At 40.9% G+C, this 17,767-nt stretch overlaps 1 protein-coding gene across 1 annotated transcript in view; it reads left to right on the forward strand.

Moving 5' to 3' along the window:
* pebp4 (phosphatidylethanolamine binding protein 4) overlaps positions 1-17,767 on the forward strand; it is a 48,168-nt gene that overhangs the window by 9,714 nt on the left and 20,687 nt on the right. The window contains exon 4 of the mRNA XM_019275970.2: positions 10,659-10,757. Within this exon, the coding sequence (XP_019131515.1) occupies positions 10,659-10,757 (99 nt within the window). The remainder of the gene's footprint in view (positions 1-10,658; positions 10,758-17,767) is intronic.

A 17,767-nucleotide genomic window follows, 5' to 3' on the forward strand; every position in this document is an offset into this window, starting at 1 on the left:
TGGCACTAAGACCTGAGAGGCATTGTGGACATCTTTCCGCTCTTGAATAAGAGAAAGGTGGGCAGAAGTCAACCTGCTTCTCAGCTGTGGAGCGGTGGCTGTCCCCGTTGTGCGTCCATTTTATTTGTTTATTTATTTAATTTTTTTTGTTCTGTTATTAGTCCAACTGTTGCACTCAGTCAGTGTTCTTAAGCACATGGCTCTGCCAGAACTGCCCACACTGTGGTGTGGAGGTTTGGAGCTCTCAGCTTTTGAGCTGAACTGAAAGAGCTCTCTCACAGAGTAGGTGTTGGCAGGATGCTTTGTTTCTTTCTGTGAATGTCATGAGAGGTATGGATAATGAGAAAACTGAAGCACATTGATGGCATGATTTATCTGGGTGCCAACTTTATGCCTGACTGCAGATCTGGGCATTTTCAGATAGACGATGTGCTTAACCTTTTCTTCAGACGCGACGCAAATCTGAGAATCGGTAGTGACGGTTACAGTGTGTTTTTCCTTTAAACACCACTTCACAGGCCGGGCAGCTAAAAGGTCTTGGTCAAACTCGAGTAGCGCTAATGTCTGTATTTGGCATAATGCTCTATGGATGTGCTTTAGGGCATTGGTTTTGCCAGATTGCATCAGTAGAAGTGTAAGTTTAAACTTGGAGACATTCATTGCAGCTGAAGCCTGAGTCCATTTATTGCCTTGGTGGTATTTAGCTTAGTTAAATCAGGCATGATAGGGTGAAAGGACACTGTGCTGCGAACATCATTTATTTTATTTGGATAATAGTTGCCTAAAATATAAAGTAGTTTTTAGAATGATCTTTTTTCAATGATAAAAGAGTCTTTGGTGAAGTAAGTCTGTGTAATTATAAAACATAGCGTTGCTTTGGCCACCACCAAGCAGATTTTCTCACTTTTCTTCAAACTTTGAGCTCGATCCCTACTCAAATGTTTTTTTACATCTTGAGAGGAGGCTTTTCCTAGAGTGCAGGATATCATCTTTACACTGCTTGCTTTGTCAAAAATAGCCAAAAAAAAATTTATTCAGATCGCTATCACACAAGATAAAGAAACGCTGTGAGTCTTTACGATTGCAAACTTGAGAATGTTTAACTAGTTATCATATGTATATCAGATTCATGGATTCATTTAGTGTCAAATCAAATGAGTTAATTGCTTCATCCACTCTATCCCAAAATACGTGCGTCAAAAGAATAAAAGGCAATGTTCGTTCTTTTACTATGAAATAATGAAACTACAGAATGCGGGATGGACATACAGTATGTGGGGAGTTAAATACGTAAACTGCTGACAGATTGAAGTAGAAGTACGCACAGATACAGGACTCAGATTTAATATAGATGCGTATGTGTGCAGATGTGTTAAAGCCTGCATATGTGGAAGGGTGGACGTGGATAAATATATACGCCTGGAAGTGGAGACTCACAGGAACATGTGCATATGTACATGTATGTACAATAATTAAAGTATGTGAAAAAGTCAAAAAGGTTGTGTACATTCTGTGACAACAAAACAAAAAACACCCTAAATGACATGATGTAAGTCATCATAATAATGAAAACAGTCATCTTACCTTTGTTTCTATACACAGGAGAAAGAGTTTTAGTCCACCGCTTGTGCATGACTGAATCTACTACAGTTTATTATCAGCAATGTACCAAACCAGAGAAGATAATGAGATCATTTACTCTGCATAACTAAGTTTGCACAATATATAGTTTGCAGGAAATGTTTCTGCTGCAAACAATCTAATTTTAATAGCTTCATGACAGACTTGTAACAGTAACCCGCTAAAGAGTGTGACAGCGCGCACAGTCACTTACTCCTGCGCAGAACATATTCACCGTCCTACATGTGCTGTACCATAGTGACTAAACTATGATGCGTTCCTGTAAATGTGTCCACTTATTAGAAAAAGAAAAAAACCTCATGAAATGAAATGTAGTGTTTTTGCTCTATCCCTTTCCCTTATTCAGCCTGGCAGGTACTTGACCTCTCGTACTTGGACTGAATGTCTGACAGGTGTTAAAATCATACGCATACGAGGTTGTTCATACAAAATGTTGTTGAACGTAGCGCAGTTAGAGCACTTCAAACAAACTATGAGTGGTTGCTTCTCTTCGTATCGCAGAGAATAGGAGAAATTGATTGGAACTGGGAGGCTTAGGACTGGATTTTCCTCAACCATAATATTTTTTCTTTAACAACCACAGCTTAAATTTAGATTTTTTTTTCTGGCTTTGTTTTTTTTATTTTATTTCTTTGTCCAAATCCTATCGAGTGGTGCTTCAGGTTTTTCCTTGAGTAAAAAGTTGATATTGTTATGGGGAGGGAGAAAGGACTTTTTTCAAGTGTGCAGGAATGTAGATTTCTTCCCCCCGTGAAATCCTAATTGTGCCTTGGAGGGCTGGTAGGGTATCTGTGCTCGGCTCAGCTCAACAGGATTTGTGTCTGTGTATGTTAGAGTATGTCTCTTAGCTTGAATGCGGATATAACCCTTTCATTGCACAAGCTGCTGATTTTTCATTTTTGCCGATAGGCTGATCCTGTGCATCCGTATCTTTTTGTGGAAGACATTGAAAGTTTTTATTCAGGAAGCTTCGATATTTCATTTTTTTTTTCTCACCCCCCTTTAAACATTTGATATTTGTGAAGAGTCAGTGCAGATAACACGTGGACCTCTTTCTGTGGATCAACCATATTTGAAAATTAAGCTCCTGAGAGCAGGTGTTGTCAATAACGTGTGGTCAGATTGAGAACATATATCTCAGGTCAAAACTACATCTGTCCCGTGTGCTTCTTGAATTATTGCTTTGCATTTATCTATGCAAATCCAGGATAAGATCCTATCTGCCTGCAGCGACATATCCCCCTGGATTTGGTCTATGTGAGTTAGGCAGGTTATGGTTGACAGTCAAAAAGGAATTGCAACAACATATATGCGAAGATTATTGCTGTAGTCATTAATTGTTGCTTGAAAGGGGATTAGGATTACCTAGTCTTATAGAACACTCTAACACCTGTCCTTCCTCATATCTAACAATGTGACTTCAGTTTTTTCCTTATTTCAGTATCAGTTCAAGTTGGCAAAATAAAAAAAGGCTGATTTATTCAAATGAATCATCAACGCTGGAAATGATTCAATATGTGCCACATTCAGATGGGTGATATATTATTCCCTTGGGGAGAGGCAAAGATGGAGCTGTGGAGCTGTTTCATTTGTGCTGTCTTTATCAGTGTGTCAGGCAGAGAGGCTGAGCTTGTTCTCTATGAATGGACGAGCCCTTGAACCATAAACCTGTACCTCCTCTGATAACAGTTTTTGCATTGTGATATAAGTGCCATTCTCTGTGATGTCCTCTCTGACAGCGCTAAATATATCAACATACACAAAATGATCTGTCAGACGAATTATTTTATTTCAGCCAGTTCTCCAAAACTAAGGATTTTCAAGGCAGCTTGCGCAGTGTGTGTTTCTGAAGACATATTGTGGATTCAAAGCAAAGCTCAGCATTGTGGTTGCATTTCACCAAGCTTCGCTATTCATGTTTTGCTCTTAGGGAACATTCTTACTGTAGTTTTTTTTGTCTTCAATTTCCGTGCGCTGTATTTCACCTTATGCTATTTCTACCGCCGGGACCTCAGACTGCTCTGACGTCTGAGATTGCCACATCTTCTAAGGTGATAAGAATGCTCCCTGAATTACTCAGAGCCCGTGTGATGACATGGCCCTGATTGTCAGACGGGTGGGCTGGTGACACTGGAACACAGACGGTGCTTGTCTGTTTGAAATATTCTGTTTCAAGCTTCCAAGCCCTGGGCAGTCCTCTCTCCCAGTCTCCCAACACCCAGCATCGCCCACTGAAACAAGACTCTTCCATACTGGAAAATCTGGCCCTGTCAACTGGCAGTCTTGACTAGGTTCAGCCCACACGCCAAGCACCCCCCCACCGCCACTTCCACCCCTTAATAGGCACTAGAGTTTGCCACCCCATGTAGATGCCTTTTGGTCGCCATCCATGGATGGCGTCAATAGCATCTTCCTACACAACAGTGACTGAACGGAGGGCACAAGAAAATGTGGGAATAATTTACACTTTCTCACTGTACTACCATCAGAAACCATAATTAATCATGATAGAAAAAATGTGGAAGCCATCTTGGCTGGTGAAACACACAGTGCCTGTGAACAGGCCTGACACCTTTTAACAGCTCTGATGGCCAAATAGGAATGGGTGTCAGAGTGCTTACAACTAAGCTCCCTTCATGGCAGCATGTATCCCATCATCGTCTTCAGGACTGTGTCTGCTCCGTGAAGTGGACCTGTTGTAAGCCGTTCATATATTTCATTTAAATAAAGTCCTTAAAATAGATGCAACAATAGCAGTTATTCTCCGATTAGACTGATCGTTTTTGCATCTCGTTCCAGATAAACAGTTGGTTTCCGTAAGAGCAAAAAAAAAAGCTGCCAGAATGAAACGTGATGACCCAGATAAAGTACATTTTTAGGATCATGTGTTAAATAGGAGCGTTAGGCGTTTGCAGCTTTGAAGTCTCGTGTCGTGCCCCGTGTAAACTTGCTGCACAGTACAACGACCGAAAGCATCCACTGCAGTCTGAAAAGATCTTTATTATGTTCCTCTCTTTTTCCCCAAATTCCCCTTAGCACTTTTGGAATCAAAATAGTTGATTTAGATTCCCAAATCCTGGTGAAGTAATTAGAATGTGCTCACCATTAACTTTTATAGGCTGCACTTGGTGGTAAAGTAGCAGATCTATGTTTTTCAGTGTGTGACATGCTTGACAGACTAATTATGGATATGAGTCCAGTGCTGTAATTTGCCCTGTTTGACTGTGTTGTGCTCTCAGCAGCCAAACTACATGACAAAAATATTTCCCTCTTGCCTCATTTAGCACGGGCTGGATCTGAGGCTCACATCCCCGGCGCTTGGCTGCATGTTACTTCAGAGTACCTGTTAGTGGTAGTTACTGTGTTTTGAGCATGAGCATTTTGCAGAAATGCTTTCATGGCAGTGAGTAGGTGTATGTGTGTAAAGCCACAACTAGAAAGTGTTGAAAGCCTCAGCTAGCAAGATCGCATCCAGGGTGACTAATAAGCTTAACATGAGCACGGCTGTGTTCGCGAGCATGGTGCAGTGAAAGAAGTCTTCAGTGTTGAGAGAAATGCAGAAATGGTTCCCTAGGCTGCTACTAATTCCTTCACCCCCCTCAAGCTTCAATCAGACTGTGAACCATCTTACTGTTAGCTATGGCTTCATAGCAGTTTCCAAACTGCTATGTGAAAGTACACAGGCTCTATAAACAGAGTTCAGGACAGGCTGCGATCAAACGTTTTATCGGCATATCTGGGAGATGTTTATTTCTGGTTTTAGAGGCCACAGTGAGTGCATGTTCACTGCAGAACATTTATATTGAGTGTGCAGAGTCTATAGGCTGTAAACAACCTCACCTTCTGTCATGTGTTAATTTGATTAAAATATAGTATTGTAATACATTTTTATATGTTCAAACAGAGAAAAAAAAGTGTTAATGTGATTATGTAATTATGTAAACTTGTGCTTCATATTCCGCTGTGATTCCTCTTGAGCCGCTGCCTCCCTCGTACCGCAGCTCACTCCTGTGTTTGGCTACCCAGCGGGGATCTAGTAGCTGTGTTGTCTTTAGGCCTAGACTATGCATTTCTATCCACATGTGACTTTCCCTTGACCATGTGGCTCCTCGAAGTGTGGATTTATAAGCCACTTCACACTCCACTCCTGTGTGGGAGGGAGGCTGAGTTAAAAATAGGCAGGTTTGGAGGTAGTGAGCAGCCCGCACTGTGTGAGGCGCTTAAGAACACACTGAGGAGTATTGGCATTCTCTTTGCATATCATTTATATGTGTCAATAATCGATCTGAATGTTAAACCAGTAACTTAAGTACTCCAAATCATCTTGTATGACACTCTCAGAAGCGTCGCCACCACTCAAGTGGCGGGATGTACTGAGCATGTTGCATGTTATGGAGTTTAATAATAAATAGTGCCATGTGTTCTGTGATTTACAACATCTAAGACATGAAGTGACTTCACCTTTAGCTGACTGACTGTGTGCAAGCTGTGTTTGTGTGTGCATGTACGTAATAGCTACATTTATTTACTTAAACACACTTTCTAAATTGAAGCTGAGATATCCTGACTTTTTATCCCTTTTAGTCAGCTTTGTCTAAAAGAAATTCCATTTTTATACTATTAATTTCTTTTTCTAAACACATTCTGAGAGAAATGATGCCTGGATTATTGTCAGCGTTCATATCTTTTACCACTAGTATCCTGATTATCTTGTGTGGTTCGGTTTAGACAACAAAAGCCGGTTAACGCTACGTTAGAGTACGTTGCAGTCAGATGTTAAGGAAGTAAACAAGTTGTCAACATAACTTAAAGAGTTGTAGTTTTGTTTGTATCCTGCATGGGACCTTTTTTATCACTAGAATAATAAGATTCTCCTGAAAGACGCCAGGTTTTTTTTTCCTTGTGCATTCCTCTGTGGCAGATTACCCATCTGCCCTTCATGAAGGAGGTTTTATAATGCTTCTTGCAGTGAGGAACAATGAGGCTTCTGCAGATGAGAGGTGTCTGTGTGTGTGTGTGTGTGTGTGGGGGGGGCTGTTATTAATGACACCGAGGACCTTCTCACCTGTAAGTTTGGTGACCTCTAGGTGAGCGCCACAGCCCCCCTTCTATCTCCATCTCATCTTTGGGTCTACTGCGCCCCACTTTCTGATCAGGATTCAATTACTGCTGCCTGGCTGACCCTTGACCTCCCCTCCACCAAGATGAACCTCCTCTTGTGACCCCGACATTGGTACCACTGTTAACCCTCCCCATCACTCGCTCTCCTGCTCCTCTCGCTGCTATCCCGCCTCTGAAATGAGACCTTATTACTTCGTCCTTCATATAAAAGTCCACACATCTTCAATCTTTGATACTAGATGATATATTCTGTTTTAGTTTAAAAATATTTTTAATACTGTTTGGCTGCAAAAACAATTAAATGAGCCGAGATAGATTTTCATCATCTAAAAAAAAAAATCTACTTCTACAGATTTATTTTTATTTTTCTGTATTTTTAGATCAATCTTTCAACCTTGCTTTAAGCCGCAGTCGATGGTTGTTAAGCCATCACCGTCTCTTAATCACAACACAGATACCTGTTAATTACCAAACGAGTTCAAGTGTTTTTGCTACTTAAACAGGGATTTGAGATCGATGCGTTGCTCTGCCCCGGGTCGAGCGGTGAGCGCAGTTGACCATTTAATGAATCATTTTGGGTTGTGTTGCACAGAGGCTTGAAGGAGATGAAGAAGCGGGAGGATAAAGGAATGGGTATATTAATAGGCAGCTGCATGGACGACACTGTTAAGGTATTGGGTCAGGGATAAAACATGAACTTGTAAACTCACAGAGGGGCCTCTCCTTCCTCCCTCCTTCCCTCCCTCTCGCTAACTCACTCTCGCCCTTCGTGGTGTCATCAGTTAGCAGAGCTGGGCTCGATAGCCCAAGCAGCTCTACTAGAGCGGCGATTAGACATCTCTCTGATTCTCATCCCCAGCAGAGTTCATTCAAAGGTAAGCCAGTAGTTTACATCCTCAGAGACGCTGGTCTTCCTCTGCCTTTGTTCTTCGCCGTCTTCTGTTTTGCACACACTGTATCTATTCGATGCTATTGGCATGGAGTGGGAGTTTCATGTCATCTCTTGAAAATACAACAATATATAAATGTATTTAAATAAAAACTACATCTGCATTTCTATGATATATAATCATAAAGAGCCACTGAGTTCATATATTCAGTAAATGACTCCCCCTACCTCAGTCTCCATAGGCGTCACCCCCTTTTTCCCTCTCCACCACTGACCAGCAGCCATGACAGAGGCGCCCCGTTCGGCTGCAGGGTTTATTCCAGCCGCCTGGCGTCTGAAGTGTGGTCCTGGTGGGCCGTTTTGCTGTGATCACAGCAGGCAGTGGGAGGTTAATCCCAAGAGAATACAGGCTCAATCTCCCCCCACCTCCAGCCTGTACCCAGGAGCCTCACATCCCCTCCTGTATGGCCCGGTGGAGCTCTGTGGTCTGTGGCTGACACCTACCCAGATTTCACTTCTGCTCTGCACTCTGAGACAAGTCCTGTAGATACATTTCAGAGCATAACAGAGTGGGCAGGCGACCTTTAATCTCATTTACAATACTCTAGTTTAAGTAGGAAAAGGAGATTAAACACAGGAACATGAAAACAATTTTAGGTTTTTACTAATAGCTTTGTGTGTCCTTCAAAATATAGAAAATGAAGTGTCACGAGTGAAAGATTTGGTGGGCAGCATTGTAAACATGTAAAATAATCATCAAGTTTCCTCATTACTATTAATTATTAAAACTAATAATGTATTTTCAGTAAATGTCTGCCTTCCAGTATCCAGCTATGAGCATTAGCCCCGTTAAAACGTGTGTTTTGATATACATTTAGTTTGGTCGAGCCCTGATAAATTATTTCAGATGGCGGACTATGCATCTGTTTTTCCCTGGAGTCTTTCACACATATCTGTGCGTAATTAATGTGGATTTTGACAGATGGAGAAAAAAAATGTCCTTGTAAGAGAGAAGGGTACATGCCACAATGTGTGAAGTGCAAGCATGGAGGGAGCCTCTTGTATTATTTGCTGCCCGTGCCAGCTGGACCAGCCAGATTCTTACAGGTAGAAATTCAAACCACTAAATATGTGCATAAATCATTGAAATTCAGTGCCCACCATAATAAGTAGGCCATGTGTTTTTGTTGTTACACTTGAAAAATTTATGTGAAATGTTCTTAATGTCTAAATTTGGCTTTTGGGGGGGAAAATTTAAGCTCATCTTATACAGTGCATCTCCATCCATGGTAACTTTCGTGAAATATCCAATAAAGTGCTATTCCTTTCAGTGATAATTGTGACTGGAGGTCATTTTTAATTTAAATGCTTAAAACTGCCTTGTAGTAGTATACATGCATGTGTGTGTGTGCTGTGTTATTTCTGAATGCATCAGACTTAAATATTAGTGTAACTACATTATCACAGTGTCTTTGCCTGGTAGCAAACATGTACAAATGAGGATTACAACTCTTCAGAAGGCAACAGGTCATGGTTGGTAAGCTGCCCGGGGGGGTCACTGATATAGAGTCACTTTTGACAGGCTGTGGAGGAGGCTCTATTGTTGCTGGTGTGTCTGGATGTTACCTGCAGGCACTATCACTGAGACTACAGTATTATCCTATTATTAGGCTTAGTTGTTTACGCTTATTACTGCTTGTCAGGTAGGCAGAGAATCCTTCTGAAAATGAGCATCTGCAGAAAAATACATGACTACCTCTTTATCTCATTCAAGTACATCGGCTTACGATAATTTTCTGAGGCCTTTAAGAATGTCTTGATAGGATGCAACAAACAGGAATTTCAGGTTTATGTTTACATCCGAGCATTTGAATTCTATAAAACTGCGCCACAGACAGCTTTGTTTGGCAGTCGGTGTAAGGATGTATGAAACGCTGCATCTGTTTTTATGTGTATTAAAGCTGATATCATTATGGTCTTGCTTCAGACGAAAGTGCATATACAGTAAGAAGACATCGTGGATTGAAACAGCCTCGATTAATGTCTCTGTTTGTAGAGGAAGTGAACAAAATAAAAAAAGCCCATCATATGGTCTGGCAGATTTTGGGCACAGGACCAGGGATGACAAATGTGCTCTCGCAATAATTCAATCTGCTCTCATAATTCTCTAACTTTTAGGGACAGACAGAATGAAGATTTTCCGGCAGTCATGCCGCCAAGTCAACGTCCAATAACTGTGATCAAGTGTTAGTTAAGATGCTTTTTCTCTCACTTTATCTATTGACAGATTGAGGGGTACAAAGATACTGGGTAAGTGGCAGAAAGTTACTGTGAATATGTTAACGAGAGGATTTGGTATCAGATCCAAAATGTTGTCATTTTATTGATGTCACAGTAATGATATTAAGTTTAAGAAATAACAGAGACGAGACAGAGCTGTACTTTTGCTGTGTGTGTGTGTGTGTGTACTGCAGTTGGGGATTAGTATGACTGCAGAACATATTCTCATGTGTATTGTTGCCTTTTTATAACAGTTTTATTTCATACATTTTTAGAACAATACTGTCTCATGTGATTTTTTTTCTTTTTCTTTTCTAACCAACATTTTAGCTTTGACAGCTGAAGTAAGACTGTTGAGATTACGTGTCAAGCCAACAAAAGGCAAACCCAACCTTCTGGTATGAACTGGGTTTTGTCAGCTTTGTGTACTCAGTCGACAAATCATCTGACTATGTTTTAAAAAAACAAACACTTTTTATGAATAGAATAAAATTCACACTTTGCAGCATTTTCATGTACAGTGTGTAAAATCTATAAAAGCTGAAGTGAAGCATTTAAACTAAGCGTTGTTAGCTGCAGAGATGGATGTCAAGCCTTGGGCAACGTGATGCACAAACAGCTCATGGCTGCATTTAGAAAGCGAGAGGGATCAGGTACCAATCACAATGTATGTGTGTGGTACTGTTATGTTAAAAGTAATAACATATGAATCTCCTTCTGTTTGCAGAAGACGATGTATGTTCTGGTGATGGTTGATCCTGACGCACCAAGCCGCACCAAACCAACATCCGCTTACTGGAGGCACTGGCTGGTCGTGAACATACAGGTACAGTAAGTCTCTGCGGTAACCTTGTGAAGGCGAAGGCGACACGGACAGCATTCGTTATCGGATTAGGAACTCACATGGTACAAATTTATGAAGTAGTGGATTTTTTTTTGAGCATTTTCATAATCTCGGGGTCTCACTTGGCATGCCTTGTGTTTACATCTGCGCTGGGGTCGATCGCAAAAGGCTGAAAAATTATGAATGGTTTTTAAAGTCTAACTTGGTGAAATAAAGGATGCCAAGTTCAAAAAATGTTAATTTTTCATATCATGTATCTTGTGCAATAAATGCCTGTGACAAAAGTGTGGGAGTAAGTCTTTCTAAATGGCTGTGAAAGTTTGCAAGGCCCTGTCAGCAGCAATTTCCCTCTGCTGCAGAGAGCCTGGGACGTGTCAATGCAAGCGTGTGAGACTGAGATTGAGGAGAGCAGCATGCGAGGCGCACACTCTTTCTCCCATAGAGCTCCAGTCCCTCAGCTCCCCCTCCAGTGGAGAGATCTTGGCAGAGTGTCCTCCCTTCATCTGTTCCCCCAGGCAGAGCAGCTCCCCCAATGATCCACACTTCTCCATATTTTACACCCCCGAAATGGGCACGGCTCCGATCCCCTTATTTCTCTTCATATTTCACTCCTTTTTATCCATTCGTTTGTGTGTTTTCACAGTCTTGCATCCTAACGCCAAATGCGTGTTGAGTTGTTGATTGCCTCAAATATTTGGAGGTTTGCAGACATTTTATAATCCCGCGGGAACCGGGAGATCAACCCAGTAGATTAAGACTAGTGGTCTAAAAAAACAAACCACACAAAGACGCTTCAGATGATGTATCACTGCTCCTGTTTCATTTTATGAGGCGTACTTGTGCACTAAGTAAATGCCACATTGATTCAAAGATCCAAATGTATCTGGGGTATATTTTTTAGTAAACCTTTCAATGGGTATATATATTCAACTCATCTCTGCTTTAGAGATGATTTATGCAACCATATCTCTGCCTGCTTTAAGAATATTTACCTCATATATGAGTGATATACAGGAAAAACAAGTAATTTCCACTTTGTAAAATGACATCAGGCATCACATTTGCTTTTATTTTTAAGCCCATGAAGTCTGTCTGGCCGTGTGACCAGCTGTGAATAAACAAATGTCTTTCAAGTGCTCAGACAGACCACATTCTCTCCAGCAATTCAATTTCCTGTCACTTGTGTGGGTGTTGACCTGCGTTGCCCATGTAGGGATTGGCCAATGTGACGGGATGTTTTTTTCTGATTGTGACTGGTGGTTGGTCAGAAGGGTTAATGAGCCTTTTGAGTGATGCCAACCCATAGTGGGAGGTGTTTAATTGACCAGAGTGGCTAGGTGACATCACACAACCCCAGTTTTGTTTTTTCAAGTGTCGATCGATGAGCGCGCGTCGGATTTTTGTTTCAGTGCAGTCGTGATTTTTGGCAGCATTGTCGGCCAGTTCATGAATTAATGCATAAATACAGTGTATGTAATTCAGCCACAAAGACTAGAAGTGTTTCATGTGTTTTGTTTTATCTGTATGTAAGAGTGAAGTACTGTATGACAGCACGGTTTGGCATTTAAATTGATCTTTCTGGCAATGTGTTTGATGCTAGACTGTTTTGTGAAGCTGAAGTCAAAGGTCATGTTTTCAGAGGTCAAAGGGATCAGTGTTTTGATCCTCACTCGTCTAATACTACAAGTTGCAGCAGCCATATTCTTTTCATATATATTCATTAGTCCAAGGTCATGCAGTCTCGCCCCAGTTTGTAGATGTTTCCATAATTAGTGTGTATTCTTTATCCATAGCCACAGCTACGAAGGTAAAAGCCGAGAGTGAAGTGAGGTCAGGCTGGACTGAGCAACGCGGCGCCATAGATTTACACTGATTCTTTAGGCGATGTCTCATTAGAGAAGCGATGGTAGCAGAACAAGGACACACTGGACTACCCCGAGTATTATAGAGTCATCACTCACCTTGCTTTGAGCTGCATTATGTAGCTGGCTCTTCTTTTGTCAAAACTCATGCTGAGGATCTCCTCACTGTGTGTCAGCCATGCCAAAACCCTCTTGAACCACAGACACATACAGTACTCATCCACAACCACAGTGTGGAGACTTATAGAAATAGAAATAGGCAGGTTAAATGGTTTCAAAGGCTTTGATTGTTACATTTCCTACAAAAATGTCTCGATTTTAAGAGTTCTGGATTGATGAAGAGAACATTTTTGTTTGAATTTTTTTAACATCCTTACAAAGGCTTTTCACTAGAAGAAGGACATTGTTAATAAAAAGAGGTTTTGCAGGCTGTATGGGATGTTCAGGCCTTCAGGATGTCAAATCATTGACTTAGGTCCTCATGAAAACCCGAAAGCTAAACAGCAGTTACTGCCCATCTGCTAAGCTAGACCAGTTACCCTTTAAGCAGGACATCTAATTTATGTAGAATAACAAAGTAAATTAGTGTATACAGTATCGTTTGAATACAGGGAACAGATGCAGGTAGTAATTTAGGATGATCTGTAAATGCAGCTTTAGCCATGGTTAGCTGTCGTTAGATTTAGGGGGCTCTATTTATTGAATATAATATGCATAACTATGATTTAATTAGTGTATGATAAGAATAATTATGTTTTTGTTACCTTAGAATATACTGGGACGAGTCTGCCGTGTTTCTATGGTAGCCCACATGGACAAACCTTCGCCATGTTTCGCGCACGTCTCGGCCGAAGTTTCTCCTTCATGCTAGTAAAGAGAGGACGAGGCGAGGGGTTTGTAATCAGCAAGTACAACACTAGATGTCACTAAATCCCACACACTGGATCTTTAACTGGATTTGGCTTCATTCGTCTGGTTGTTGTTTTTTTTGTGGTTTTATTTTTGTACATTTCTGTGGCATAAAACAAATTCTTTGTTAGAACAAATGTCTACAAACCAATCTAAAGCAGTATTTTGTGCACTTGCACATGAATGGTACAATAAATAACTACCTTATTACATGTGTGCTTCAACACACATTCATAAATATGCAAAATAACTTACCAGGTAGCCGTGTAAAAAAGAAAAGAAAATGAATGTCAGGTGTCACATCTTTTATTTAATTGGCTGTGTCAATTAAGCGTTTACTCCAGCAGTTAAGTGTAAGCTGTGCGACTGGGTGTCTTCTCCCACCAACTGTCCAGTTTTCTTCTAGGATTCACATTATTAGATGCTGTATGTGCATTTTAGTCGCAACTGCCCATTTTCAATGACCCCCCGAGCTACTGAAACCGTAATTTAGAATCTTCTGCAACACACTCTGTGTTTTACATCAATTATGGACAATTACCAAAATAACCATCAACAGATTGTTGTCTAGCTCTCGAAGTCGAATTCCAGATTGTGAGCCTCTCCCTCCCTCTCTCCGCTCTCCCAGAGTCTAAATCAATGCAGATGTTCCGGTATGGTCTCGCAGCGATAATTACTGTAACAAGCAAATCATTAGTATGTGAATAGAGGCAGCTTATATAAATACAGAACTGGGTCTTACTTTTACTTGTTAATACTTATTCTCTCATTATAGTTTTGGCGGTTTGTGAGTCAAAATGATGCAATGTGAACTTGTAAAAGAGTGCTACAGAGAAAAGCCAAGGTGTTCATTATCACTGTAAAATCCCATTTAAGCAGCAATACATAACCTCAGCTTTTTATGAATGTTTTCTTACTTTCTATAATGTGTGAAGTTTCTCTGTTTAGGGTCTGTCTCCATGAGAGATGTTTTCTAAAATATATTTTTTCTGCACTAATGTTGTGCAGAAAAGTTACCGTAAGGATAATGATTGGATTTTCTACGCCTCAAATTATATTTCCTTGTATAATGATTCAATAAGAAAATCAATTGTGCGAAATATATGTACCGTACATATTTATATCCACAAGAAGCATTAAGGCTATCAGCTTTGTTGTTGTTTGGTTGGATTGTTTAGCAGCTTTCTTATCGACAAGCTCCATAAGATCATGATCTGGTCCGGCTGTGGTTCATTTCCAGATTCACTTCAAAAAGGGATTAGAAGTCATCATATGTTTGTTAACTTCCTCTCCCTGGCTAATTGGAGGCCAGTTGGACAGTTCTGTACACAGCGTGCTGTGCTCATTATTATGGTGCACGAGGGATATGAATGCTTTAACATCCATCACTGTTGTAGCAGCTCCCAAACGGCGGACAGAGCCTGTGTTCTGCTGCTGGTCAGGCAAATACAAACAGTGAAGTATTGTGACTGTATCAGACCAGCTGGCTTTGTGTTTGTGAATTCTGCAGCCTGCAGAGATCGTCTGCTCCACACCTCAAGATGTCCTTTAGCTGCAAACTATTAGGCGTGTAAACTCATCACATCGCATTTCATTCAAAAAGGATAACACTGGTGTTATTTTGCACTCACCTCGACAGGCCGACACATATTTGGATATTGTATTGTTGGTCTTGCTTTGTTTCATTAAGAAAAACGGTGTCGGCTCTTTTATTAGCATTTCATGCATAACAATAGTTGTCACAGTGGAATACATAACACAAACTGGATGAATTAGTTTAGTTGACTTCCTCTTTGTCAGAACAGAACATTTCTGCATACACACTGAGCGACTAGAGTACAAGTCTTTATCTTGTTAAGTTACACTTGACGTCAAAAACAGTCTCAGTCACCAATCATTAGCATCTGTGCAGCAGTAAATGATAGTCCTGCGTGTTGAAATTACATTTTTAACCTCTGCAATAGCCTTTGAGTTTGTTTTAGCAAAATACCTATCCAATATTGCAAATAAACATACATAATTGCATTGTTCTTTATCCTGTAATTATCCCTACTGTGGCATGTTATGATTTAAGCGTTTATTTTTGACAGACAGCTGCCCCCATATGGAAGCCAAAAACTATTTCCCGAAGGCCAGGCGAACCATAGCTAGCTTCATTGTGAGAACAAAGAACCATTGGTATTATTCATAATTAAACTCTTATTGTGTACTCTGTTGAATATTTCCATTCTTCTGCCTCTCTCCTGCTCACTCTCGTTTCCCCTCTCGGTACTTTGCACCTCGTGCTGGGAACATCTGTCTGGCGTCAGAGTGGAGCCTGGCTGTGCAGATTGGAGCAGGTAGAGGAGCACATTGTAGCCCAGCTAATGATGAGAGTGTCTGCCCTCTCTCTTGGAGGAGACGCAAGCTGCTGCTTCACGCTCGCTCACTCCACTCATACGCCCAGGGAAACAGATTTCCAAACATATGCAGTATGTTTTTAATCCAGTTGAGCACTTCATTTCCCAGCAAACACAAATAACCTTACGGGACATCCATATCTTATGACAAGGGGGTGGGCGCAAAGGAATTGAACAATTTTCCTTTTTAATGTGATTTTTTTTTTTCTCTCCAAAGTTGCTAAACATGCTCATAACCCAGGTTAACAGTTTGCTTGTTTATGGTTTCACAAACTTTTACACAGAAGTGCCTCCTGGCTCCGAGTCATATGAAGCAACTTTATCCAATCTAAACTCCACTCCTGTGCACCTGTTGTCATCCTTTGTTTAAACTTAAATTGACGGCATAAACACATGTTCTTTCTGTGAAGGGCCTTAAAGAATTTGAACAGATTGTTGTCAATAATACATATATATATTTATTTATTTATATATATACACGAGGAGTCAGTAAACAAAGTCTATTTACCGTACGTGATTAAGAGCCTGAAAATGTTTTTAAGAGAGAAAACTTTGCATTATGCATTTCTCTTATTGCAGCTTGAATTAGTTTGAGCATAATAAAGTTTACATGCAGGTCATTCATCTTTTTTTTTATAGCTATCTGAAACCTCCCTTGGTACAAGTCAACAATAGCCCTTAACATGGAGGCCCAGCTGGAGGTGCTTAACATTTAGAGCGATGCTCATCCTGCTGTCAGCTACAGCCAGACAAATGTCAGAGGTGGTACTACATGGAGTTCAGCTTTTGGAAGTCATTCCCTCACTAAAATCTCATCAGACTCTCCCCACAGCCTCTCAGCCAGATTAGGATGCTAGTGTTTGTTATTTTGGCTTTTTATCTTCCACTCAGTGCGGTCGCACACTTTCTTGTGTCTGTATGCATGCACGAAGAGTTCAAAAGAGGCTAATCGAGCAGGAGCCGGCGAGGTCATACCTGTGACACTGTGGCTTTGTCCCTGTCGCTCTGCTACTGTACACCCGGATCCCCCCCTCCTCCACCTCCTCCCCCCCTCAGTCTGTGTATAAACTGCCTGTAATAATACTATCGATCTTATCTTACTTGCAGCTTATTAACAAACAGGTTCTTCTTCAGTGTGGGCTGCTGCTCTCACTGTTCTCTGCCACCTAAAGGGAGAATTACATAAGAATCCTCCGCTCAATTGTCAGCTCCATCCCCCGTCCACATACAACAAACACACACACACACACATATACACACATAATACTGTAGCTGATAACCTAGCAAGCCTCTTGCCATCTCTATAACAACTGACCTCCCTGCTTTGGTTGCCGTGGTGAGATGATTGAGGAGGTTTCACTGCATGAAGAACGTGAGCTGCTATGGTTTCCTATCACAAGCGGCGAATGCTGTTTGGGCAGCGAGGAAATAATCATCCATAAATTATACTTTTCACGTGTTGCCTAAAAGTTTCTTCTAGGAAAATCTAATGCTTATTGATTTTGCCATTTGACTTTAGTCTCTTTCATGCAGGGGAAGATATTCATGTTACATTTTATTATTATTTAAGCACGTAGGCCTACTGTATGTCAGTTTGTGTGTAATTTTTACCCTGCATACTGTTCTGGATATATCCCGATTACTCTCCAAGAAAACAAGGACAACCTGGAAAGCCCTTTTTGATCCAGTCTGTCACACTATAGCCTGGTATGGGGAAAAAAAGAACAGATTGGACCTTCTCCATGCAAATGCAGTCTAAAAACCAGTAGCTCTGCACACATAAAGGCGCTTCTTTTAATATGTGCCCCCTTTCTTCACACCC

This window comes from Larimichthys crocea, chromosome III (genome assembly GCF_000972845.2).
Source record: "Larimichthys crocea isolate SSNF chromosome III, L_crocea_2.0, whole genome shotgun sequence".
NCBI lineage: Eukaryota > Metazoa > Chordata > Actinopteri > Sciaenidae > Larimichthys > Larimichthys crocea.